Here is a 26679-nt window from a genome sequence, read left to right as displayed (position 1 = left end):
GTAGTGCGATCCTGGTGTTAGTATATATAGTAAGGGGAATGTGGGGGGCACAGCCCCCCACCTAGTTGGCTTTTACCAAATAATGTAAAACAAAACCAGACAACATCAAACCAAAATAAGTGGGGGGCTACGCCCCTAACTATATATACTAACACCAGGATCGCACTACAGTGGGGAAAAGGACATACACTTTTGATTTGCCTTATTGCACTACTTGTCAGTGAAATGAGTTTTTGGTGAAATGAGTTTTAGGTGAAATGAACTTTAGGTGATTTGATTTAGGTGAATTGAGTTTAGGTGAAATGAGTTTTAGGTGAAATGATACATACCCTTGTGTATATATGTGAGACATGTATACACACACAACAACAAGCCAAAATATGTTACTGCGCTCTTTTTTTTTTTTTCTTTCACCTTTCTTCCAGTCTGACATTAGAAGAGTACACAGATTGGTGGCTCTGTTTTGAAAGTAGGGAAGAGGAGGAATGCGAGATATATGTATGACAACAGCAAATCGAAATGCATGACTGTGACCATTTGTTTTCTTATAGGTTCATAAATGTTTAATAAGCTGATGACCACAAGGGCCTTTTTAAGCCTAGCCATGCATCCCAAATCTCTGAAAAGTTCTGATACCCTTGATAAGTGTAAGCATGGGTTTGGGAGATGAAACATTTACAAGCAAGGAACCTGGGAGATGAATCATTTACAGGTTGCTTGCTTCCATTAGAGATATACATGCCAAACCAGGGATGAATTTCCTGTTCCCCATCCAGTTCTCCAAGTTGCACTTGAATTGGGTTAGGGAGGAACTCTGCTTCACATGGATGTGGAAGCCTGTTCCATAGAATGAATAGTCTCTGGCATATATACCTGTCTCTCTAGCAGATTCTATTTATACCACAGGTAAAGTTTAAGTCTTTGGAATGGGTAATTCTGGTGCGGTTTGTTTTGTGGATATGCAGGAGGTCCATCAGAGTGGGGTCTGACAATGCCCTGTATGCCAGGCATAGATCTACCCTCAAAAGCCTGCAGGAGACAAAATACAGGGACAGGGCCTTGAGGCAGTCTGTCTATGGCATTTTACTTACGCCCTGTATTCTTTTAGTGAGAAACCTCTGTGGGCGTTCCAGGTGTTGGATATGCCTAGTTAGGTACATACCAAAGGGGACATTATACTCCATAATAGGTCCGATTAATGCCGAATATAGTGGAACAATGAATTTCTTGGACTTAGTTGACATACTCTCATGTATAAGTTGCACAATGTAAAATTACTTCCTCACTACTGGAGGTAAGTGATGGTCAAAGGTTAGATTACTATCTGTATGTGTCCTTAAATCCCTGACTACTGGGTCAGCTCTAAGGGATGTGTTGTCAGTATGATAGTTACCAGGGGTGGATGACTTCCCAAAGGATACTATTATGAATTTCTTGGTGCTTAGGTTTAGTCTATAGCTCTGACACCAGTTGTTTGTCTGTGTCAGCCCCTCCTAGAGATTATTTGTGTCAGTGTTGGATTCCATGACAGCTCCAAATTTGCAATCACCTGCAAATTTAGTCAGCCAGAGACCACTGAAATTGGCCATGCCTTCTGAGAAGTCACCTTCCATCTAATTTAACACCAGAGGGATGTACAGAAGTGGACTATTTATTTTTTTGATGAGTAGGAAGGTCAGCAGGCACTGTTCCCAGGTATGATTTGTGTCTTCTCATGATCATGTATTTTCTCTGTTGTTTGGAAACTACTATTTTCTGAGCTTTGAATTTTCACCCTTGGACGCAACTTATTTCTTCCTTGAAAGAAAATAGTAAGACTGTTTTTCTTTCCTTAGTCATAATTTTTGTCCAGGCCATCATTAGCACCCTCCCAATCTTTTGATCTAAAGTTCATCTCATGCCATCTAGGTCTGCATGATTTTTGGGGGCTGCTAGGCCCCTAGACCCCACCCTTAATTTGGTTATTGTCTCCACAGTTGTTACATTGCATTTGTGGCCACATAAGTTGTGTTGAAGTGATGTTGGAAAAAGCTGAAAAAAGTTCATATGGGAAGCCAGGATAAGAGCAGACTCGGTGAGGACTTGGAATTCTTTCTCAAGGATTCAGTTTCTCCTAAGGCCAACTTTGACTGCAAGGGATTTGCTCCCCAACATTTCAAAGTATCCTGTATGGAGCTTTTAAAACCTACTGACTTGTTACATTCCGAAAAAATGTTCCTATGTACCCTCTCTCTTTCCTTTCACACATCCAGCATTTGCTGTCTACCTGAGAAAAAATCATCTATAGTGTACATGAGGTATAAAAATACCAAACACTTGTTTGCAAAAACCCTAAACTTAGATTTTGGTGCATACTTAGCAGACTTAAATATTGTCCACTTACGTAGAAAAAGGAAGTACTCCTTCCCTAAGATTTACAAGCTGTCCTGTGCCCTTCCTTCACATTTCTTTCTAGAAAAAGTGTTGCTCCTTTGTATTTTGCCTTCCATTTCTCATTTCACAGTGTTCTGTAATCTCTTTTGATAGATCTTTATTGTTGTCATGCATTATTTTATCTGTCTTACTAATTATCCCTTTTGTAATGCCAACATCTGTCCTAGACGCATCTATAAAGTCAGAGAGGTGATCTTTCATTTATCAATCCCCTATCCCTTTCTCCTTTCCTTTCCAACTAGGGATTGATAACAATGTATGGGCATTCTCCAATCTACAGTCCACATTTCTGTTTGACCTCTTCCCACTCTGACTCTTCCTTCCTTATTTGCTCCCAGTATCTTGATTCCTTTGCTAATTTTCTCTAGTAAATTCCAGCTCCCTCTTGCTTTATTACTAAACTCCTATATTATACAATCATCGCTGTTGATAAAATTTCCTTTCTCCATTCCCTTGTTGGTTTAGTTCTCAATACTTTCTGCTGCTTTTAAATGTAATATATATGGCTGTTATTGTACTCCTCAGGAACCTGCATCCAAAATACTGTATTCTCCTTGTTTCATTTACTCCTCGTTTCAGCATCATTTCTTTCTACTTTTATTTGCAGTCTTCTTCTTGTGTTGTGTGTATGAACCTTCACTGTGTAGCTGTAAAGTATCAGTTCAAATCTAGTAATCCTAAACTGCTTTGTTCTGGGGGAAAATAACTTATCCCGCTTAACACTTGCCCCCTTTCCCTTCCAAATAAATTACTTCAGGTTTTTTTTTATTATTATCATTTTGTGGTCCACCGCTTCTTCTCTGGTTGATGAAAATATGGCAGAGCTGTATATTGCATTAAAGGGAAAGATAAAATTGTTACTGTGTGTACCTTATTGTCCCACCCATTATCTTAAGCTCCCATACAGTAAGGTGAATTATACCAAGCTGCTGTTAAATCCAGTTTATTGTGGTAGGACTTCTGCAATACTGACTGGGGTTGGGGGCTAAAGAAATCAGTATCCTTTTGATGCTTAAGCTATTGCTTGTGAAGGAGGTAAAACTGAAGCATGACATTTGGAATGAAAGTCTGTCACATTTTGTTCCATGTATTCTTATGTTATTCCTTCTTGATCTGTTTTCCATATTATCAAATCTGTATTGTCATTACTGGTTTTGATTTCTTTTCATCACACCCCCATCCTGTGGATTTTGTTCAATGACTTGCCTTCATTCACCCCTTCAACCTAGTCATTTCTGTCTCAAAGCAGGAGCCAGGTGCCATCCAGCCATTGCTGGAGATCTATGACCCGTTTATTCCCTGGCTGGAAGAGGTCATCAGTCCATTCATTCCCCCGGAAAGGTGAGAGTCAGGTGTTAGGGATTAGGCCAGTATGTTAGATCCAGCAAGACCCCACCCCTCTCAACTCCTAGAACTCCTAACCCATGCACCAGCTCTTTTGAGTAACATTATAGCTGCCTACTGCATTAAGCTTGCTTGACACCACAAGTAAGTCTTCCTTGGATTAGTGCAATGCAATATGTGCGCTCATCAGGTCTGATCTTCATGGGTGCCATACCCAGTGCTCCATCTAGGTATCAACCAAGCAGTGAGTCAGAGCTGCCTTGCTCTCCTAAAGATGGGCAAACCAGTGATGGCTGCTCTTTTCTATTGTCTCTCTGCCAATTTGCACCAGCAGCAGTGCTGCTAACCAAACACTAGTCATCTACTCTACTCAAGCCTTTTTTCTTGCCTGACCCACTTAGCTGAAATCTGTTTTTTATTTTTTTGTTCAGACATTTTGTTAGTTCTAGAACTGGAAATTCTTGATGCGGACATTTATTCAGTTCAGCAGCGTTTTCCATTGAACCTTCTGTTACAAGTAATTTTTTGCCAAAAATGCAACACTGCTGTATTGTCACAGTGACATCTGAGAATGATGCAGCATTTTGTAAAGTTCGTCCTAATATGTCTGTTATGGCAGTGGCCATATGAAGATTATTAGAGCAAGATATGCCATGGAAATGGAACATTCAATATAAAAGAGCATTGTATGCTCAAGAAGCTAGTTACATATGGTAAAAGGTTAGAAGTGAGAGTCATACTTCTAAACTGTCCAGATGTTCGCAGAATGTGTAGATTTTTGCCTCTTATTCTTGGTCTGTTCCTCATAAAATCTGTGGGTCTCTGGCAAATCACTGAAGATTGACGTCACTAATTAATGACATACATTTGAGTATCACACTTTATATCCTTCAAGAAAATGCAAGAAAAGTCCTGCCAACCCAAATCCTGTTTTTCTAGCAACTTTCTAATTTTATAAGAACAAAACTCAAAATATGTCCCTATATTTGTGCAGTTGCCCCACCCCATTATTTTAGGCTTTGTCCAGAATTCTTGTGCTAAGAAGTTGAGAGGTATTGTGTGTGTGTTTGTGTGTGTGTGTGTGTGTGTGTGTGTTAATTCAGACGTATAATGTCCAGTTCACACTGTCCATATTTAGATGGGTGTGTTGTAATAAATGTCTTAACAGTAGAAATAGCAGTAGCTAAAAATGTGAATTTGTCATCTTATGGTTTTGACATCTATAGAATATTAGGTACTTAACGTATTATCGCAACCACAGTTGGAACCCCGCGTAGTTACTGATGTTATCGACAACCGACTTTATTCTGATGTAAAAAGGGGTGTGAGAAGTCCCAAATAGCTTTGCATCATCTTGTTTCTGAAAGAGGAACTGCAATAACAGGCAAATTCCTCTTCCCTGGTAGCGTCGTTTACCGCCGTAACTTAATGCGAAAGGAAATGAACTGTTCTGCCATGTGTTTTACAGAAACTGAAGTGTTGAAACTGTTTTGTTTGCAGTGTATTTCAGTATATTATTGATGGTTTGCATTGTTATCACTGTGCTTCTACCTTTATATTAATGGTTCGTCGGCCGACCTGTTTAGGAACACTATCCAAAGTTAAATGGAGATTATCCGCCTCTTTTCAGAACTGCATATTGCCAAACTACCACTTTGCAAATCATGAATTCAATATACTCTTTACTGATTAGGAAGTGCTACGTTTATCTGTTGTAGAAATATCTATGATTTACTTTTTACATTTAATTGTTGTTTGCATTTCATGTATTGTTCAGGTATGCTAAAAGTTGAATACTTCTGTTTTATTCATAGTAGACTTATGTATTATCGCAACCACATATTTGCTACTGACTGTAGCCCTTACCAAACTGTTCCATTCAGTCACGGCGCTAAACAATGGTACCCAGGAAGACAAACTTCTGGGTTACTCCTGGTCCTGTATCAGAAGCAATGGGATAAAACAGTAATTTGGAGTTTACATATCTCATGTCATCATAACATGAAGTAGTTTCAGTCTGACTTTACCAGTTAGGGCAACTTCCAAATGTGGTTGCGATAGTACGTAAGTACCGAATATTATACTGCAGGAACTCAAGTTTCTCTTTTCTTACTAGCTCAGTTGTTAAGGGGTTGGAAGTTTTAAGAGCATCTTACCTTTTGTTTGTTTGTGTCTTTCAGCTTTTCCCAGTTAGGGGTCGCCACAGCGGAACTCCGGTCCGCTAATGATTTGCAGTTGATTTTTACATGCCAGCTTGCCAGGCCTGACGCACAACCTTCAACGAAGGTACACCCATCCACACATATCTCCCCGCAGAAGACGTTCTAGCTGAGAATCGAACCAGACAGCGTCTTACTGTGAGGTGACAATGCTACCGCAGCACCACCACATCTTACCTACTTCACCTAAATTGCTGGTGCGTAAAAGTCAACATAAAGTTAAGCAAATGCTTCGTATAAGTATTAACAGGGACAGCAGAAAGACTACCAGAATACAGATGAGAGAAAGAGTACAAATACATAAGCAATGGGATAATGGTTTTGTTCATATGGAGAATGGAAAGCTGTATAGTGGGAATTACAGACATTTTTATAAAAGATATACATTGAAGTTATTGTTCTAGGAAGGTGAGAATCCAAACATGTCACAACTAGAGTACTACAAGAAAACAGACTGACGCCTGTTAACAGTCAAGCCTGGAAGAATGGATGTTCTTGGTGCCCTGCCAAGAAAGGTTGTAGTGCAGCAGGAACTATCCCAAAAGGAAGAACTGATGTCACTTGTAAATAGTCTTGATAAATATACCAAATATGGAAGACCAGTGAATAAGCCTGACTGGTATGTGGACTGTTCAGGAGTTAAAAATAGATAGGACTGAAGGTTGTACTTGGTCAAATGTCTTTCAGTATTTTTGAATTTGTTTTTATTGTTTTATCTTATCTCTTCCCTAGTATCTTGCATTGCTAGACTTTAAAAGGTCCCCGGGTCATTAGCTTAGTAACCACGTATGAACTAAAGAGAGTCAGTCATGAGATGGCCATCGTCCAGGTGCTCTTGATAATTTTTTTCCCATTTTCTAGCCTAACCTCACCCCCATTGACTAATATGATGCATTCCTTCCACCTGTTACTACAGTTTTCAATGAACAAAAGTTCTGTTGTTTGAGTTCTTTGCATACTAAATAAAAACCTTGAATTGTTTGCTGCCTTTGTTTATCAACATATATAAGGAGGAGTGGGAGATATAAGATATGCATATTTTTTATGCTAAAATAAAATAGTTACAGAAAACTGCATGTCACGTAGTACCCATTTAAGAGTTCACTCTGAATATAGACCTCATGGAAGTTAGACCAGATCCTTACTGGTTCTGTTCAATATACTTGCCATCTAGTTACCAACTTACCACAGGCAACAGATGAAATATTTTCAGTTGAGAAAAGTTCATAGAATAGGTTGCTCCAGTTTTGGTAGGATGTAACACAGTCACAAAGTGACTAGAAAGCCTTGTCTATATGTTTGTAGTTGAAGTTGATAATACAAGCCTATGATGATACCAGGATATTGGAGAAAGAAAGAGATGAGCAATATCTTGGAATAGGAAGCTAAAATGCAATAAAACGTTGCCTTAAGCAATATCTTTTAATGGGGCAACATCGGTTTTTACAATTACTCAAGCTTTCAGGCTGACGAGAGCCTTTTCTCTGGAGTTAAGTTACTGATATTTGATATAGTTCTTAAATGTCCACTTGTGCCTAGAAAGGGAAGTACATCAGTTATTTCCAATTGGCTAAAAACTATTGAAACATGCCAATGTGGAAATAAATGTGCAACTCTGATATTTAGTCTGACTTTACACCTCAGAAGTAGACAGAGTGTGTGTGTGTGTGTGTGTGTGTGTGTGTGTGTGTGTGTGTGTGTGTGTGTGTGTGTGTGTGTTAGCAAACCCTAAAACTGTGGAAGACAAGGTCACGGCCTGATATAAAAATCAAAGTTTTGCATGTTACATTAGTGTCAGTGTTTATTTAGTAAAACAGTAACAGTTCAGTGATGCTACTTCCATATTTAATTAGAAAATCAATCGCACTACAAGAGATGAGAATGGAGATTTGTTAAATCCAAAGAAAAAAGAACAAGAAAATGAGTGCCTTCTTGAATATAGCTGAAAAATGTATTTTTCTTCTTTCTAGCTACAAGTTCATAGGTTCATAGTTTGGAACTAGGCTGTCGGCCCTAGGGCCTATACAAGCCTGGCCATAACAATTCCCTTGCTATTTCTTCCCACAATATTTACTTCCCTGGACCCCTGATCCCCTGGACTGAAGTGATCCCCAGGGTAAATTTCCTATCTCCCATCCAGTCATTAAGGTTCCTTTTGAAGAGGGCCAAGGAGGTGCTATGCTTGACATGTATGGGCAGTCTATTCCAGAGTATGGGAAGTCTCTGGGTCAGGAACCTATCCCTCCAGCATGTTTTGTTCATTGTGATGACAAGGTTTAGGTCCCTGAATCATGTGGCTCTGATGGATTGGCATTTCTTTAAATGTAGCATGTCCAACAGCTCTGGGTTTGACATGGCCTTGTATGTTAAGCAGAGATCGCCAGTGAGTAGACGATATGCGACAAAGTATAGCTGGAGGTTTTTTAGTCAGTCAGCATAGGGCATCTGCTTTAGGTCTGTGATTCTTTTAGTGAGGTGTTTCTGTGACCTTTCCAGTTGTTACAGATGTCGTGTGAGGTACATACCAAACAGTGCATTGTACTCTATGATGGGTCAAATGAGGGATGAGTACAGTGGGACAATGACCTCCTTTTTTCTGGATGAAAAGACCTTAGTGATGAGGTGTGCCACATAGAAGTATTTCCTGACTGTTGTGGCGATGTGGTTATCGAATGTGAGACCACTGTTCACCTGTATTCCTAAGTCTCTTATCACACTTTTGGTGTTTAGTGTACTGCCACCAATGTAGTAATTCATGGATATGTGTTTTTTTCCCAAAGGGGATAAGTATAAACTTCTTGGCATTGAGCTTGAGCCCATGGCTCTGGCACCAAGCATCTGTTTCTGTAAGGCCCTTTTGTAGAATATCCACATCATTTGGGGATTCAGTAATGGCTCCTAGTTTGCAGTTATCTGCAAACTTTGTTAGCCAGAGTCCATTAGTGTTGGCCTGTACTTCAGAGAAGTAGATGCCAAACAAGAGCGGTCCCAGGACTGAACCCTGAGGTACTCGACTTGTCTGGAGCTGGATTTGGAGTCGGCTACTTTTACAGTGTGGGTTCTGTCAGTAAGCCAGTTGGCAACCCATCGAGTGATGTAGGGATTTATGCCCAGCTTACTAAGTTTATCTATGATTCCAGAGTGGGGAATAGTGTTGTAGGCCTTGGCGAGGTCCAGATAGGCTGTGTGGACCACCTTACACTTGTCCACGGCTCTGGAGACTGATTTGAAGAAGTCATTCAGGTTCAGGAGACACAATCGGCACTTCACGAACCCAAACTGGGTGTGGTCTAGTTTGAAGGTTGCCAATGTCTTTGTTTATAAGTTCCATGATAATACTTTACATGGTCTTGCAGATCAGGCTCATCAGACTGATGGAACGGTAGTTCCCAGGATCCAAAGTGGATCCCCCCTTGTGGAGTGGGATAACTGTAGCTGTGCGCCACTCAGTGGGCACAAAGCATGAGGTGAGGCTATGATTAAACATGACACTTAGGGGAGGTGCCAGTTCATTTTGTAGTTTATGTAGTACGCAGCCCGGGATGTCGTCTGGTCCCATGGATGCTGTATTCTTAGCTTTGGAGAGTGTGTTTTTTACCTGTGTGGCCGTGATTACTGGAATTTAGCAATCTTTCGGTATTGAGATGGGCAATTTAGGGGTTGAGAGGTGGGTGAAGTTGGCACTGAATAGATCTGCCAGGATATTGGCAATGTCCTTGGGATCACTATATTTAATGTCATTCTGTTGTAACTCAGAGCAGATCTGAGTATTGCCATTTAGATTCTTGACATAGCTATAGAATGCCTTGTGGTTGTCTTTGGAATCTTTGGCAATTTTATTTTCATAACTAATTTTGGAGGATTTTATGAGGGATCTCAGCTTCTTACTGAGGCTGGTAAGGGAGTTTTTTGCATCCTAGGATTTTCCTCTTTTCTGCAACAGTTTCTTCCTATTGTTGTATAGTTTGTTTATGACAGGTGACCACCAGATTGGCTTCCTGTTTTGGAGTAGAGCATCTTGGTTCTATTTGGGATGGCATGATTCATGCACGGGTGGATGTGCTCGTACAGTGCTTTAGTGTAGGATTCGGCAGTCAAACTTTCAATTCCCTTCTGCATGGGTGTCATGAAATTTGTCACTTCTGACTTGAGTAGCATGAAGCTGACCTTGGAGAAGTTTTTTCACAGATGTTTCCTTACTGGGGGGAGGTGGGGGGGTGTGGATGTCAAAGGTGATTGGCTTATGGTCAGACCTAACCAATGAGGAGGTGTCCAGTGGTGTGGAGCATCAATTTCCCATGTTGGTAATGACCAGGTCCAGGATATTGGAGCCCCTGGTGGGACTATGGATTAGTTGATCCAGGGCATTGGAATTTATAAATTCCAAGAACCGTTGGGCAAAGCTGTTGGTACATGAGTAGCTTTCCCAGTTAATGGGAGGGTAGTTGAAATCACCCAGTGTGAGGGTGTTTGGTTGTATCTTAATATTTTCCAGTATGTTTAGAAAGGTGTAGTGAGACTCTTGGGGCATGGCGGGGGATCTGTAGCAAGCTACAATTTGGATTTCAGTCTTACAAGTGGATATTTAAGATCTGTATCTAATAACAGTATCATAATAATTCCCAATAAAGGGCTCCTGCCAGTCCTAAAGTTCATGTAAATACAAAATCTATGTTGATTCAGTGAAAGGTATTGCATCATATCTGTGTGTCATAGTGCCTGTGTATTTTTTGTTAGTGAATAGGGAGGAGACAGGGGAGGAGGTGGTTATATATTCTACCTCTGTATTCTAGGCACGCCTATAGATGTCACATTTTCAGATGAAAATATCTCTGTAGGTAATTATACATCCACTACAAATCGATTAAAACATCTGAGACTGTATCTTCATTATGTTGATAATGTTTGAAGATTCATACTTTTTATCAATATCCTTGACTGCCCATGTTTAAGGTTATTTTACAAGGGATTTTTGGCAGGTAGCAGCCTGGTTATTTTTGGTAAGTGGTCAGGAAAGGGTTCTAGTAAGTCACTGGTAGTACCTCCCTCTTTCTCTGCCTCTTTAGGTAACTTTGACCTGCCATTGTTGCTAGTTTTCGTGTGTGTGATTGCTGCCTGTTGACCTTTTGTTTTTTTTCTGACTGTCAACATGGCGGGTAAATCAAAAGGTACTTCTGGCTTTAAACAGTGCCAGGATTGTGGACAGAAGATGCCCATTTCTGACAGGCATTCTCCCTGTGTGCATTGTTTAGGCCCTGCTCATCTTCAACGACTGTACTATTTGCCAGGCATTCAGTAACCGGGCCGTAGTTGAAAGGAAAAATACATTTTGAAAGGTCTAAGTCTTCTTTTGATGAGGCTGTATCCAAAACTGACATGTCCCCCTCTAAACTAAATCTTGGACTTAAGAAAAGCCACTCGGTGCCGATGTCTTCTTTGGCCTTCTGCTTCCACCATTTTAGCAGAACTGAAGGCTAAAGATTGGAAACTGTCAAAACAGATTACCTTGGCACCGCCTTCTGTGGCACCACAGACCTCAGTGCTGATCACATTGGTACTGATATCTTCAGCTTCCCTGTCTGTACCAACTTCACTCACTATGCTTTCACAAATGTTGGAACCTCCATCAGTGCCAAAAACAGACATAGTTACCTCACTCAGGACAAGGTACTCAGCCTCTGTTGACCCCTTTGTGGGACATGTCCTGAGTGTCTTTCTTGACAGACCTGAACCCCCCCCTCAAGCTAATCTGTCTGTTCCTCCAGGAGTCTTAACAGAAGTCAACATTGTTAGGTTGGTGTATGAACTCCTAGTAGCTGGGGGTCTTTCTGTTTCTTTCCAGACCCCTCTCCCTTCTGGAGGTAGGGCGTTTTCTCCCAGGACTCCACCAGATCTTCCTCCTCTGAGGACTTAGATCTTCCAACCCCACTCTCTCTAGTTGCAGTTGCTCTGGTGCCGCCAGCATTTTCCTCTTTGGTTCCAGGATCTGCCTTGACTTCCTCAGTTCTTTCAGAACCAGTGGACTCCCAGGGGGTAGCTCTGCTGTTGGGTCCAAGGGTTCTGGATCAACTCCAGTTTTTTTTTTATTCAGAGTTGTCCTTGATTCTTAGAACCTTGGCTGACATGGGCTGTACGTCGGCTCTTGCTTCGGGAGTGGGTCTCTAGGAGCAAGGTGTGACTTTGGTTCTGCGGTTGTCCTCCTCAGTTCTGGGTTCCCATCACTCTGTCTGGGGGCTGCCTCCCAGTAATGGAGAGGGCATTGGCCTCTGCAGGCTCTCAGCTGGCCCCTTCTGTGTTGGAGTTTTATCCCAGTACTCCCTTTTGCTCAAAGCTGCCATAAACCTCCAATAGTCCTCCTCAGAGATTCCCACTGAGTAGTCACCCAGGAAAAAGACATGTAAGAGGAAGCACTTAAATTCCCCTGAGGAATCTGTCACAGAGCACACGGAGTTCGATGATAGGGAGGGTTCCCCACGGTCACCCCCGGAAGCCGTCTCCTTCAGAGACATTCTAGAGATTCTGAAACAGAGGGGTAACTGGATCCCAAAGACCCTACCTCTGAGGAGTCTGTATACTTGCAGGCTTTTGGTGCTCACCCATCTGCTTCTTGGGTGACCACTCCTGCTGACAATTTTATTAAATTGATTGCACAGCGGGCTTGGAAGGGTCCTGACTCCATAGAGCCAATTCCCTGAAGACCAGATAAAGTACTGTCAGCTCCAGAGGACCATCAGCATTGGGCTTAGGGGTTAGTGGTAGACACTAAAGTGGTGGTGACAGCCACCAAAAAGGAACTAGCTGAAGAGAGTCCCATTGTTCATCCCCTTAATTGAGAGTCCAGGGTGATGGACAGATTTGGAAAGCGGGTGCACACTTCGACCTTGGCTTTAAGGTCTTTGAATTTCATGGCACATTTTACTAGGCTCCAGAGGTGTCTGATCAAGGAGTTATCAGATACCCTAGCAGGAGGTATCTGTGGAGGTCCAGGGTAAAGTGGCCTTCAAGCTAGCCACCCTGGAGTCTATTTCCAACTCATCCATGAGGCTTGTTGCACATGCAGTCGAAGGGATGACCAGAGCAGCGGGTTCAGGCATTGCCTTAAGGAGTCACACCTGGATGTGCTTGTGTGAGTTTGTGGAGCAATTTAAGCCTTCCTTCGTCAATGGTTCTTTTGACAGATCTTACTTATTTGGCCCCCAAGTCAAATAAACTCTAGCCAGGTGCAAGAAAGCTGGAAAGGCCCTATCTACAGTGGACATACATTTTTCTGCTGCCCAGCGATCCTACTCTAGGTATCAGAGGAATGAAAAGATGTGGTTCAAAAAATCTCAAGGCCCTTTTCAGGACACACGTGATGGTGGCTCCCATTGGGGCAGAGGGGGGGGGACTAATGGAAGACACCAACCCCATGGCAGAGGTGGCCCACAAAATCAGGGTTCCAGAGATTTTTTCTGGACAATCCCACCAGCGCTCCTCAGGAGGAAGATGATTGGATGTTCTCTATAGCTCTTCAGGAAGTGTATTACCACATAAAAATAGACAAATGCTCCAGAAGGTTCCACCGCTTTTGGCTAGATGCCAGTCGTTTTCAGTTCAGAGTGCTGCTCTTTGGCCTCACCACAGTCCCCAGGGTGTTCACCAAGTGTTTGGCAGCAGTGACAGCTCACTTTAGACTGCATGGATTCCAGGTGTTTCCTTATCTAGATAACTGCCTCATCACCACTCCCATGAGGTATCTACTGCTTCAAGCAATGGATTTCATTCTGTACCTGTTCGCTCACCTGGGCATTACAGTGAACTAATCAAAATCTCACCTAAGCTGCATCCAAGATCTAGAGTTCATAGGAGTTCATCTGAATACCATCTCTTGTGTAGCTTTCCTTCCTCTTCACAGGCTACAGAAGATAAAATGCCAAGTACAAGCCATTATCTCCAAAGACAAGGCTCCTGCACTTCTAGTCCTTCAAGCTTTAAGGTCCATGGCAGTGACCATTACCTTAGTTCCACTAGCAAGATTTCACATGCAACAGCTAGAATGGCTTCTAGCATCCCAATAGTCCATCTTAACCCATCCAGTGACGTATCCAATTTTAATCACCAGTCATTGCAAGAAAGACATCCTGGTAGATGGAATCCGAGGAAATTCTTTTAGGCCATCTCTTTTTGCCACCTCAACCCAAGGCTGTAGTGATCATGGATACCTCCATGGATTGTGGACCCAGTTCCAGATCTTCTGTCTCATCCACAGGGAGGGACTGGTACACCCCAGACATTAGAACCTTAAGTTTACAGCTTGGCTCCTTCCATTCCATTAGTCAGTAGGCAGAAAAGTGTTTCTTGCCCAGTCCAAGACCTTCCACCAGGAAACTTTACCACAGCAGGTGGAATGGATTTTCTATTTGGGTACACAGTAATGGCCTTATCCCCTTTTCCTCACCAGTTAAAAAGGCATTGGAGCTTTTAGCTCTGCTTTTCAGTCAAGGAGCATCTGCTTCTACTATTAGACCCTCTAGCTCCTTGGGATCTGACTTTAGTTTTGCAGTCTTTGGTGCTTTCTCCCTTTTGAAACGGCGGCTACATGTCACTTAAAGTTTTTTTATGGAAGACCATTTTTCTCATTACCTCTGCCAGAATGATTTCCGAATTAGAAACACTATCTTCAAAACCCCCATACTTGATTTTTCATAAGGATAGGGTTCCTCTAAAAATCAACCCATCCTTTCTTCCTAGGAAGGTCTCAGAAACTAATGTTAATCAAACCATTGACTTATCTGTTTTCTTTCCAGATTTTCCTAACAAAGGTGAATATTGCTTACATTTGCTAGGTGTTCATAGACAGTTACATTTTTACCTCAGCAAGACTACACAGTGTAGAAAATTGGATAAGTTATTTATCTCTTTTTCCAGTCCATCTCTGGGGAAATCTGTTTCAAATGTCACCTTGTCAAGGTGATTAAGAGACTCTATTGCCTTCATATACAATAAAAAGAATCTCCAATTTCCAGCGCCAGTGAGAGCGCATTCTATTAGGGCAATAGCCACATCTGCTCTTTTCCATTCCAGGGCTTCCATAGATGAAATATGCGCAGCAGCAAAATGTGCTACTCACCATACCTTTATCACTCATTACAGATTGGATCTGGTCTCTAGTGGAAGAGCATCTTTTGGCTCTATGGTTCTCAGGAATATCCTTCCAAGAGTCAAGGATAAATAAAGATTGACAAGATCAGATAAAGAAGTTATGTACTTACCATAACGTTCCATGTGTGTTGTCAGTCTTCATTTATCCTTGGCAACCCACCCTCTTCCCCCGTCCTGCAGATGTTTTGGAGGATCAAATGCTTGTCCTGGTAAATTTTGTCAGGTTTGACCTTGGACATAGCTTCTTAAATTCCATTTCTGTGTAGCTGCAAACTCAATCTGAGCTAATGTGGAGAGGGGTATGCAACACTTGGCTGGGTTTTAATCAACTAACATTTCTGTTCTCCTCTTAATTTAAGCAGATTAAGCTCAGTTCTCTCATTAAATAATCTCGTTTTTTTCAGCTACTATTTATTATATTGTATTGTGTTCTTGAAAAAGGGACAACCTTTACAGTTCTTGTTATTTTATATTGTACATAGCAAATGTTTATATTTGTTATATTCTGCTGTTTTGATTTCATGTAATATTTTGGAAGTTTTTTTCCCGGGCTTCCACTAAAAATGGATGATTGCCCAGACAGACTTTCCCAGTAAACAAATGTAAATACATAAATAACAAAATTACTCTGTATTGTAAAGAATAGTAGAAGGGGTGAAAAGAGATTTTGTAAGAATATGTATGTGGTCAAAATCATGACAGCTAAGCTAGTTCAAACAAGATATTAGCGATTATGTATCTGAAGGACAAGACATGAGGGACTTGAAAGGAAGCCATACTAGCTTATCTTAAAGTACAAAACAATTTATATATGTTAATCCTTCTATATACATATTTTTGTGCCTACAAGGATTCGCCAATAGACATTTTGTTGTTGCAAAGCTTTGTTACTGATATCAGTGGAACTGAGTCAGAGCTCATATTTAACATGCACTTAAGACACAGTGACAGGGAGAAAATAACACATGAATCTCTAATGGCCATAGAATGGATCATTAGGAATCTCTGCAGTGGAAATCTTTTATGTTTCTAGAACCCTTTGCAGTCTGCAGATTGCACATACTTGTTGCACTACCACACTAACTAGTCCTATTGCCTGTGATGTCCCTCAAACTCTTCTTGTTTGGAAAATTAGATTGCCCTGTATTTTCTGGAGGAACGATTTTAGATTGTGAAAAACATTGCTGTAATTATTTTTGAGATGTCTTGCCAACAAACTTGTTATTTACATGTTTGTCCATCTTTCATATTGCAGCTTAAACAGTACATGGTTGACTTGCCATCCTTTGACATCTGTACAAAGGTTAGTACCACATTTTGGAGCACAGTATGCTTCTCCAACTTCACCAGCCTTTTAATATGGTTAAAGATCATGACTGCTGTACCTGTACCAGAGCTAGATTCAGCATTAGGCGACCTAGGCAGCTGCCTAGGTCCTGTGTTGGCTTGTGTTGGCTTGGGGGGAGGCAAGTTGGCTTCAGGGTTGATTAAAAATAAAAACCTCTTCCATAAATAAAATAAGCCCTAAGACGTCCGTAAACACAGCACAGCATTAGAACCTCACAGGAGACTTTCTGCAGTAACATAGAAGGGCTTTAGGACGTCGTGAGAAATGTTCTGCAAGAACAGCAAGCCTAAGAAACCTCCAAAGACCAAGGACCATTTACATCAAAGGCCCAGATCAATTGGCATGAGACATAGTAAGACAGTGTTACCACATAATAAGAAAAAAATGTAGTAAATAAAGTCTGATATGCATGCTGCTATTGAGCAGCTATACTGCAAGTAATTTATCTTCTAGAGCAAATTTTGAGGCAAATGTGGTACACCAGTTTGCAGGTAATTTTGAATGAAGTAATGTTTATATAATCTGTTAGTGGTGTTCTGTACTTGTCTGAAGCTATTGAAAAGTAGAAGATGTGTTTATATATGCATAATGATTTTGAATGTCAAATGGCCTTGTGAGATAGGATTTCTTTACCATTCACTGCTGCCACATAGTTGTCATTAAACTGATGACGTGAAGGTAGACTCCTATGAAAATAAACTGAACTGCTTGTATCAATGTTGCATCAGACTTTCAGCAAGTCTTGCCTCCTTTCTGAAATGCTCAGCTTGACTGTCCTTAAGAATGCATGGTAGTTAGCTTTGAGTAATGAGTGCACTAACTGGTACTAAAAGGTAGTGGGATATTGACTTTCTCTTGAACTCTAGTTACAGGTTTCAGTCATCTGAAAATGTTCTGCTTTGCTCAGATGTGTTACTGTAAACTGTAACTTCCTCCTTGATATGTACATGTTATCAGTGGTACAAAGACTCTGGTGACAAAATTCTTCTTATGGCCTGGGAGTAAAGGTTCTGATGGAGTGATTTGCCTGTTTTTCCTTTTGCCAGTATCTTGTATGTTATTGCTTACTAGTGCACTTCTGAATGGAGTGATAGTGTTTTTTTTCCCATAAGTACCATCTTTGCAGGACAAAAGCATATCATGTCAGTGTATGTAATAATGTACCATTAAGTAGTGATGCGATGTGTGTACAATTGTGACTTTATTGCTACAAAATCTGTTTAAGCCGCTATCTTCTATCCCTGCAGGTGATACCAGCAGCACAGTATCTATTATCTGCTACACCAGCTCACGCTCTGCTACTGGAAGCAGTCTGTTTGCATTGGAATCTGGGTCTGACTTTAAGTCTCGCGCAAAGACCAGTGAGAGTCGCATAGTGCTTGGGCCTGGTGTCACTATGTCAACATGTGATGTCCAACTGATAGATGACAGTGAATATGAAAAAGATGAAGACTTTGAGCTCTATCTGACAGATTCCTCTGATAATGCTCGTATAGGAAGCATTGCTTCTGCAAGAGTTGTCATTGATGGCCCCAATGATGTATCTATAGTGTTTCTGAGCAATTCTTCCTTCACATTTAGTGAAGATTCAGGTATTGGAACTGGCTTTCTTATGATATTTTTAAAGTCATGTAGAGTTGCAGCTAGAGCACCTGTATGTGATGAAGCAGAGAAGCATTTAGCATCTGTGAAGAGTGATCTCCCTTCCATTTTATGTAATATTAGGTTTGTATTGGTCTTAGCTGTAAATACAGTCACTTCTAATCCATGTTCTGCAGAAATGTATGCGTTCTAAATCCCTAATATGTTCAGTGGTCTTTGTGTTTGTTTCCAAACCTGCAATCTTTCTTTTCAGGTGTTGAAATACAATATAACCCCTGTGCAATGCTATGTGCTGTTCATGTTTGCATATACTTATGATGTTCGTGCTTTCCTGCAGATACTTGTACTACAGTGTGTCACAAGTTACAGCCTCACAGCAGACCAAGCCGAAGTATCATCCAGCCATCCTGTCTCTGTGTCCATTTGGATGCACAGGGTGGAAATACTTGAGAATAAGAGTGGACTGCTAAAGTAGGTCATTAGATATGGTTTTCAGTGGCTAAGATTCAGCATATCTAAAATGTGCCATTTGTGTTGAGTAAGACCCAGGTAATCCAAGTTTGATTAGCAGCCAGGGCATCTGATGCAGCTGAGTTGGAGAGGATGAGTATTCCCATTTAGAGTAAAGGTATGGACTAGGGTCATCCAGAGTATGAACCCCTTGAAGGAGGGACAATGACATAAGGGGTGGCCCAGGGGGCAGGGATTTGGCTACCAAGCTTTATGTGAAATACCCCTTGTTGCATCTGCATGCAGAGTAACCACTTGCAAGAGGGGAAAGCATAGTGATACCTGTGGTGACACAGATTGCTTGTTCAAAACTCAGAGGAGGAGTTAGGGTTTGCATCAAACACCATAACTGCTGATATAACAGTGGGGACACAAACCACTCTCATGGTTATTTCAATAATGCTGTGTCTGGATGTCTGTTACCCATTGCAGGGCATCCTGGTTTAATTTCTTCAAGTTTTTTGGGGTTTCTAATACCATGGTGGGAATGGACCCCATTCCTAAGTCAGTGTACAGTTAGAGTTCTTGATGTTAGTATTGTTTCAGTCTTTGATGTTAGCCAAGTGTGATCTTCTCGGCACCCACAATATGTCCAGAATTTTTTGTTCTTTGCTGTCAATACTCTAAGCAAATTACTGGTGTTGCAGTGGGGGTGGCATATGCCCCTATGTTAGCAAATGTTGTTATGGCTGAATGGGGAGGATCATTATATTTTGGATAGTGAGTTTAAGGACTGTTGGTCATTGTATAATAGATTCCTGGATAAGATTTTATTTTAGAGATTTTGAAGTTTTCACATATTTTGAGTATGATTAAGATAACCTTTTTAGATGTAGAAATTACCAAAGATTTAAATCTTCAGAGATGTTCTTCCAACATTTTTAGAAAGGTTACTTTTTCTAACACAGGGGCAGCCATGGTGGTGCAGCGGTTAGCATTGTCACCTCACAGCAAGAGGTTCTCCGGTTCGATCCTCGGCTGGGGGTGCCTTCTGTGTGGAGTCTGCATGTCCTCCTTGTGGTCATGTGGGTTTCCTCCTGGTGCTTTGGTTTTCTCCCACATCCCAAAGACATGCTGTAGGTGGATTGGACACTCTAAATTGGTCCTAGGTGTGAGTGTGTGTGTTTGTGTGTGGCTTCTGTGGAAGGTTGGGCGTGGGCTGGCAACTCGACACTGTAAAAACTCCACTGCCAATCATGAGTGGAGAGGTGATCTGCTGTGGCACCCCTAACTGGGAAAAGCCAAAAAGAAGAAGAAGACGTTTTCTAACACATCTCCATTATTCAGTATACATCCAAGATATCAGAAGAAAACAGTAGTTAAAGGGCAACTGGTTAGGTTGGCCCATATGATCACTGTACAGGAGGTATTTTACAGGAATGTGAGGTTTTGATAAATATGTTTCTTAGGAGAGGTTACCCTTGGGAATTTCTGGTTGAAATAAGGGATGAAGTTCTGGTTAAAAAAGAAAGGGGTGTGTATGCTCTTATCTTGAATGGTAATTCTAATATGGATAGTGACATTAATAAAGGGGACATGCATAATGTGGTTACTAATAAAAAGATGACATTTATTTATATGTTCACATTAGATAGTAGTGCTATTATTAAAAGTATTAATAAAACCTGAAAGGTTATTTCAACTGATAGTGAGCTTAAGAATAAATTAGGAGATGAGCACCAGATAGTTTTTTTAGAAGAGATGAAACTTTTAAAAATTATTTAGAATCTCACAAATTATAAGTGGTTTTAATTTCAAAAAAGTTTGGGACTTTTAAATGTGGGAGGTGTTCACAATGTCCAAATATATTGGCCGGAGAAGATTTTAGTGTTAATGTTTTAACATACAAGACGCACAGTTATTTTTCATGTTATAAAGAGGGGTGGTCTATTTAACCCAATGTCAGTTATGTGCTGCTTTTTATGTGGAAAAGACCAGCTGAAAATTCAGTGACCATGCATACAAACAACTCTTGGACATTAAGAGAAAGGGAGATACAAATGCTTTATATAAGTATATATAATTTCCCATGCTAAGATGCTTCAGAGGTAATACAATGAATGATGGCACTGAATGAATTAAGTTTATAATTGCAGTTTATTTTCTGAAGTTATGGAACTTGTAACACTGACAGCTTCCTTCACTGAATGTCTTGTGCCTAGAATATATTTTAATTTCTTTTTTATAGAGATGCACAAAAAAACTATAATGACTTCTTAGTAATTTATTAAGAATTATACTTAAAAATCAGGGGTATATTGCTGGATGTCATCACAAGAAAATGAAATTTAAGATTTTTGAGAACCACAACTTAGAAAATCTAAACATTTGGAGAAGTGTAAAAAGGAGGGACACTAATAACTTGACAAGAATGGTCCCCATTCCAAAGTAAGGATACTGTCAGATTTCATGACATTAGTATCACTTCATTCTTTGATGCCCACAAAGAGTACTCTTCACAGCGACTTCCATGATAGCTGAACACTGATAAACAGCTTAATTTCAGCCCTCCCAGTGTGAAAAAATAAACTCAGAAATAAGAATCTGTGATACTGAGTTTGATTAAAATTAATTTACTGGTTAGTAGGTACTCTACTTGGTTGCCACCGAATATGAAATTTAGAGAACCTGAAATAAAATCAGCCAGAAAAGGTGGATAAAAAACTTTGGCTGGGAGAATCCTGCATCTGTTCAGCAAAACGCAGTTCAAGCATCAGCTTTGGTACAAGAGATGGCTCTCAGTAATTTAGAGGAAAAATTAAGTCAAATGTACTCAGAGCTGAATAAAAGAAACAAAACAGTGAAGGTGGGTATCAATTCAAATAACAAAAGGATGGAACAAATAAAAGAAGCTTTAACTAGTTACTCAGATGAACTGATAAAACTACAAAAATAAAATGTTGAAATGAAAAAAAAGTCTGGCTGAGTATGAGACTTCTCAACAAAAGCTTTTTCAAAAAATGGTACAGTTAGAAGTCAGTATGCACAGAGAAAACCCCAAGATTTTGTGCTGCACCAGAGAAACTGGAAAGAACAGAGTGTATTAATTTTTTATGAATATACAGATAAGCAACTAGACTGGTATTCTACAGCAGGATTTGTTAACTGAAAGGGCACATCATGTTTATGCTTCAAACCTGGAAATACAAAAGCAGACAAGACCTGTATTAGTAAAGATGTAATCATAATAGCATAAGGAGTTGATCCTGACAAAACTGCATCAGAAGGAAAAAGTATTAAAAGTTGGAGACAGCAGAGTGTTTGTGGAAAATTATTATTCTGTGTGCACCAGACAGAAGAGAAGCCACTTTATCTCAGCAACCAGGGAATGTTGAGAGGCAGGTGTGAGATTCAAGTTGCTGTATTCAGCAGTTTTCAGAGTATTTCTCCTGGAGGATCAAAGACATTTTTTAATGTAGAACAAGCTAAGGGGGAAATAAAAATGTTTTTCTAACAATAAAGGAGCCAGCTAGAGAAGGCGAGACTGCATCTCATTCTTCTGAAACTAACGCTCCTAGAGAGACTTTGCCAGTGAAACCTTTCCCAATGTTCCAAAGAAAAATGCTTGAGAGTAAAAAAAAAAAAAACATACAAGTTGATTAGGAGAACCAGGAGTATCTTGGACTTAAACCATGAGTCTGGTGTTGGGAGATTAAGATGAACAGGAAGAAGACAGCAACACTGAAATTAGTGAGTAAATGTAAGACACTAAAGCACCAGTCATATTTGTGAAATTTGGCTTTGCAAGAAAAAGTGGCTGAGAATTTTTGTTGACTTTGCTAGACTTGTGGGTAGAATGTGAAGCATATACCCCATTTATGTTATTAATGTTTAGAAGTATACTAATGGAGAAAAAAATAACTGTATGTAATACATTTTTTGTTATTAGTATTTGTATAAAACATTTTGTGACATAAACTGAATGTTATGTATAGTAAGGTAGTTTTTTGTAGTTTGTACGCGGTTATTTTAAATGTGAGGAGAGTATTTTCAGTGACTGTTTTTGTTAAAGATATTGAAAACAAGTACTTTTAGTTTTAAGAAATATAGACTTTATGGTGTAACAAGTAAGCAAAGGCAAGCAAGTTTAATGTTACTATGCTGTGATCTTGGGGATGGGGTCTAAAAGTGCACTTATATGTGGAATTAAGGTACTTTCTTTTACAAGGGTGAATGTCTGGAGTAATATCATTGGCTTAAGCTATTACTGAGTATTTTTTGTAAGCACATAGGCTTGAAGAATAAGACAAAATGATGAAAGCCATGAAAATGCTAAATTCCTGACACATGCAAATATATTCGCTTATCTTTTTTTTTTCCTTTAGCAAATAGACTCAAAAAGTCTGCAGCTGCAGGCATTTGAAAATTGTGTTCTGAGTGAAATTTACAGTCATTGCTGACTACTTTTCTGTGGAGATTAGCTCTCTGCAGGTGCAAGCAATTAATCTTGACAGTTCTGAGCAGTCTTTGCTGAAGGAAATGCAACATTTAAAGGTACAGTTGCAAGCAGTTCAGTGAAAAATAAAGTTTGAAATTATGGAATGTGGGTAAGAGACATCAGTCTCTCTACCTACCTGAATACTTCAATGCATTTAATAGAACAGTGTGCAGTTTAGCTTTACTTAAAGATAGCCTGTGCCCTTTTTCATGGGGCTAAAAGTTAGTTTTCTAAGAGCATACAAGCTGTTTTGTACACCTTGCATGTGGACTAGAAATATGAAAAGGACAGAGCAATCAGTGTAAGTGGAAACATAGGCTGTAGCATGCACTTTAGCATGGGTGACCTTAAAGGACCACTATGAGAAAATAATTAAAAGAGATATATTTTGTAAATTTTCCTTAAGTGTGGCTCATTGCAAACCTGTATGTACCAGACAGAAGTAGTCACTACTGAATTTATTTTGTTTGTACCTTTGACTGCCCTCCTGAAGGCAGACATCCTGATGAGAGTTTTTCTTCTAAAGAAAAGTCTTCCCCATAATACACTGCAAGTCCACTACATCTGAGATTACAGTGCCCATATAGGATTATACATAAACATCAACTGATATGTACCAGAGGGATGTGCTATGCCTTCAGAAAAGGAAAAGAGTGCTATGGTGAAACTGTGTGTGTTAAATGACTGTACTGTAGCATCAAAGTACAGGCAAGCCAGCTAATTTACAAACTACCCATGGCATCAGCACTGCTTAAAGACAAAGATTATAAGAGCTTCTATAAAGTTAGAAGTAAGAGCAGTCATGTAGATGACACATTTCAGCTGTCTTAGCATCTACAAGGGCATAACGTGTGAAGCCAGATGAATAACAATGGCTCTGGCTTTCAGTACAGCAAGGGGCAAGCTCAGCTAACAGGTATCATGCTGACAGATGACTCCATTATGCAGCCATCACCACTTCTCAGTGTAACTTCAAGTCACTGTTCAGCAACAGAAGATGAAGGAGGTGTGATGCATATGCATGGGAACCCTAAGTCACAGACAATGGCTTATCATTTTCACATGGAATCCTAACAATAGGCTCAGATGAAGCTAGAGAAGTACTACAGAGGAAACCTGTTTTTAAACTGAAGATACTCATGAATATTCACATGGTACTTGTCACAACACTGTTGCATATAAACATGGACTGGACACCAGATAGTAGCTCAAAAAAATTTACATGCATATTTATGCAGTCTCTTTTCTACTGTACCATATGACTGTCAATTACTCGTTTCCTTATATGTGTACCATACAGACTGCTTTTGCAAGTCACATCAAAAGAGGCATGTCACCAAATGGAAGGCAGGCAAAATTGCTGATACTGACTCTTGTTCACAGCATATTGTGGCATTTATATACAACTGTGAATTATACTACAGTAGAGTAAACATAATACTCCACTCCCTGCAGCAGATTGCACAGCAGTATCATTCTGGCTTCCTGGTACAGTTTAAAACACTATGTAATCCAACTGGTATGCACACTTAGTGAGAAACTCATCTTCTAGAAATTCAGTACACAGATATATCTGACCAATCAGAACATGTTTGAAAAAGTGAAGCCACTGCTATGTATTGAGGCATTCTGATCAGCTGTAATACATATCTGACAATGTATGAAGCACCACTGGGAACCCCTTTCTTCTGCAATACCACTGTAGGACCATTAATTCCAGTGCAACAACCATGCAGCAGGATTTCTAGTCTCTACTGGTAATCAGACAAGTACTATTGGGGCCAAAGTGATATGACCCTATCTCACCTGTCTAGTATTCACCTCCCATTTTCTACTACTTCTCTGCTCAGTATATATTTTGAAGAAATTGCCTCCTTTTAGATATGACCATGCTTCATGTCTTTATGGATGGGAACAAAGATAAGAAAGTGTTAAATAGGAATCCTACTGCTTACTCCTTTTACTTTTCATCCACTAGCAAAAATATTGATTATGTTAAGCTTTGAGTGCATTCTACAAAATGTGTATGTGACCCTTATTGGCTGTGTGCCTGCCATGAAGGTCAGTAACCATGGGTTCATATAGCTACTGGCCGGCTGGCGTTTAGTTGTCCAGTGCTGGTTACCTTGGGTAGCTCTGTTGAGTGAAAGCTGGACATAAACCAGTGAACCTGCCAAACATAAACTGAGAATTGCTACACAATGTCAATTCGCTCACAGGACACAGCTTGGAAGTGCATGACATGATGGTAAGGAAGAGGCTGGACATCCGATCTATCCAGAAGACAAGATGGAAGGGCAGTGCAGCCAAGCTGGTTTGCTTGGGATGCAGAGCCTACTACTCAGGAGGAGGTCAGGCCAGGAATAGTGTTGGAATGTTGGTGAGAGAAAGTTATCAGAAGGCAGTGGGCGACAACAGCAGAATTAGTGACAGACTTATGGCAATCAGACTCCAGTGTAATGACAGGGCAGTATTCATAACCTCAGCGTATGACCCACTGCAGGGTTGTGATACTGATGAAAAGAGTTCATTCATGCAGCAGTTGCAGGACCTACTATAGAAAGCAGGACAACATGAATTGGTATTGATAATGGTTGACTTGAATGCACATATTAGAGCAGACAAAACAGAAGAGGATTGCCTAGCTTGACATGGGTGGGCTAAAAGGGATAAGGGAGAGGACATTCGAGAACTCTGTCTGGCAAATGGCTTAATAGGAGCCAACACATGTTTCAGAAAGAGAGACAGTCACAAGTTCACGTCCAAGAGTGGCCAATGTGCAACTCGAGTAGACTTCCCCTAGTAAGGAAAGAGTACAAGGGTATAATCAATGATTGCAAAGCCATCCCCAGCAAAACAGTCGGCTCACAGCATAAGCCACCAGTTGCCACACTCAGCTGCAAGCAAAGTTGAGAGAGGGCTCTAAGGTCAACAGAGACTGGGCTTGAGACCTGGAATTTGACCGTAGAGAAGTTACGACAGTTCAAGGATGAACTCAGGGCACCAGCACACCAAACAGAGGAGGAAATAGGTGTAGGTGAAGAAGAATGGCAGCACCTCAAAACTGCATGTGTGAGGAGTCATGAACTGATATGTGGCCAAGGCAGTTAGATTAATAAGGTACTTAAGGAAATTGGGCAGTGGAATGCATCAGTCCAGGAAGTCTGCCAAACAAAGAAGGCAAAAGTGGGAGATAGAAAACGCCATCCAGACTAGGAAGGATTACTGCTTGCCTAACAAAGAAGCTAAGAAAGGAGTTGCAATAGCAAAGAAAAGAGCAGTGGAGGCACTGTAACACCTTCTGGAAGGGGGCTTTGCAGGTGGCTCAAAGAAACTACATCAGGAAGCAAGGCAAAGACAGACACAGAAAGATAAAGACAGTCAGACACCCTTTATAAAGCGATGTCAGCATCAACCTGCTCACTAGTCCAAAGGGCATCAAAGGCAGATGGAAAGAGTATTTCCAGCAGCTTCTGAAAGAAGTAAACTCCAGAGAAGTTGTATTGCCCCTGAAACAGACTACAATGAGAGAAGAAGTGCAGCGTACCATAGCAGAAGTAAGAAGAGCACTAAGGAAAATTAAGGCGTGGAAAGCAGCAGGCTCAGATTAGTTCACAGCAGATAAAGACGTTGGGTGAGACGGT

General features: G+C 40.5%; 1 protein-coding gene across 1 annotated transcript in view; it reads left to right on the top strand.

Annotated features, from left to right (window-relative positions):
* Positions 1-26679, top strand: part of LOC122792799 (extracellular matrix organizing protein FRAS1-like) — a 4352848-nt gene that overhangs the window by 3466801 nt on the left and 859368 nt on the right. Inside the window, exon 54 of the mRNA XM_044060368.1 lies at positions 17733-18077. Coding sequence (XP_043916303.1) covers positions 17733-18077 — 345 coding nt within the window. The remainder of the gene's footprint in view (positions 1-17732; positions 18078-26679) is intronic.

Source organism: Protopterus annectens, chromosome 2.part0 (genome assembly GCF_019279795.1).
Source record: "Protopterus annectens isolate FY-2018-M chromosome 2.part0, PAN1.0, whole genome shotgun sequence".
Taxonomy (NCBI): Eukaryota; Metazoa; Chordata; order Ceratodontiformes; family Protopteridae; genus Protopterus; species Protopterus annectens.
This window is presented reverse-complemented; position numbering and strand designations above follow the sequence as displayed.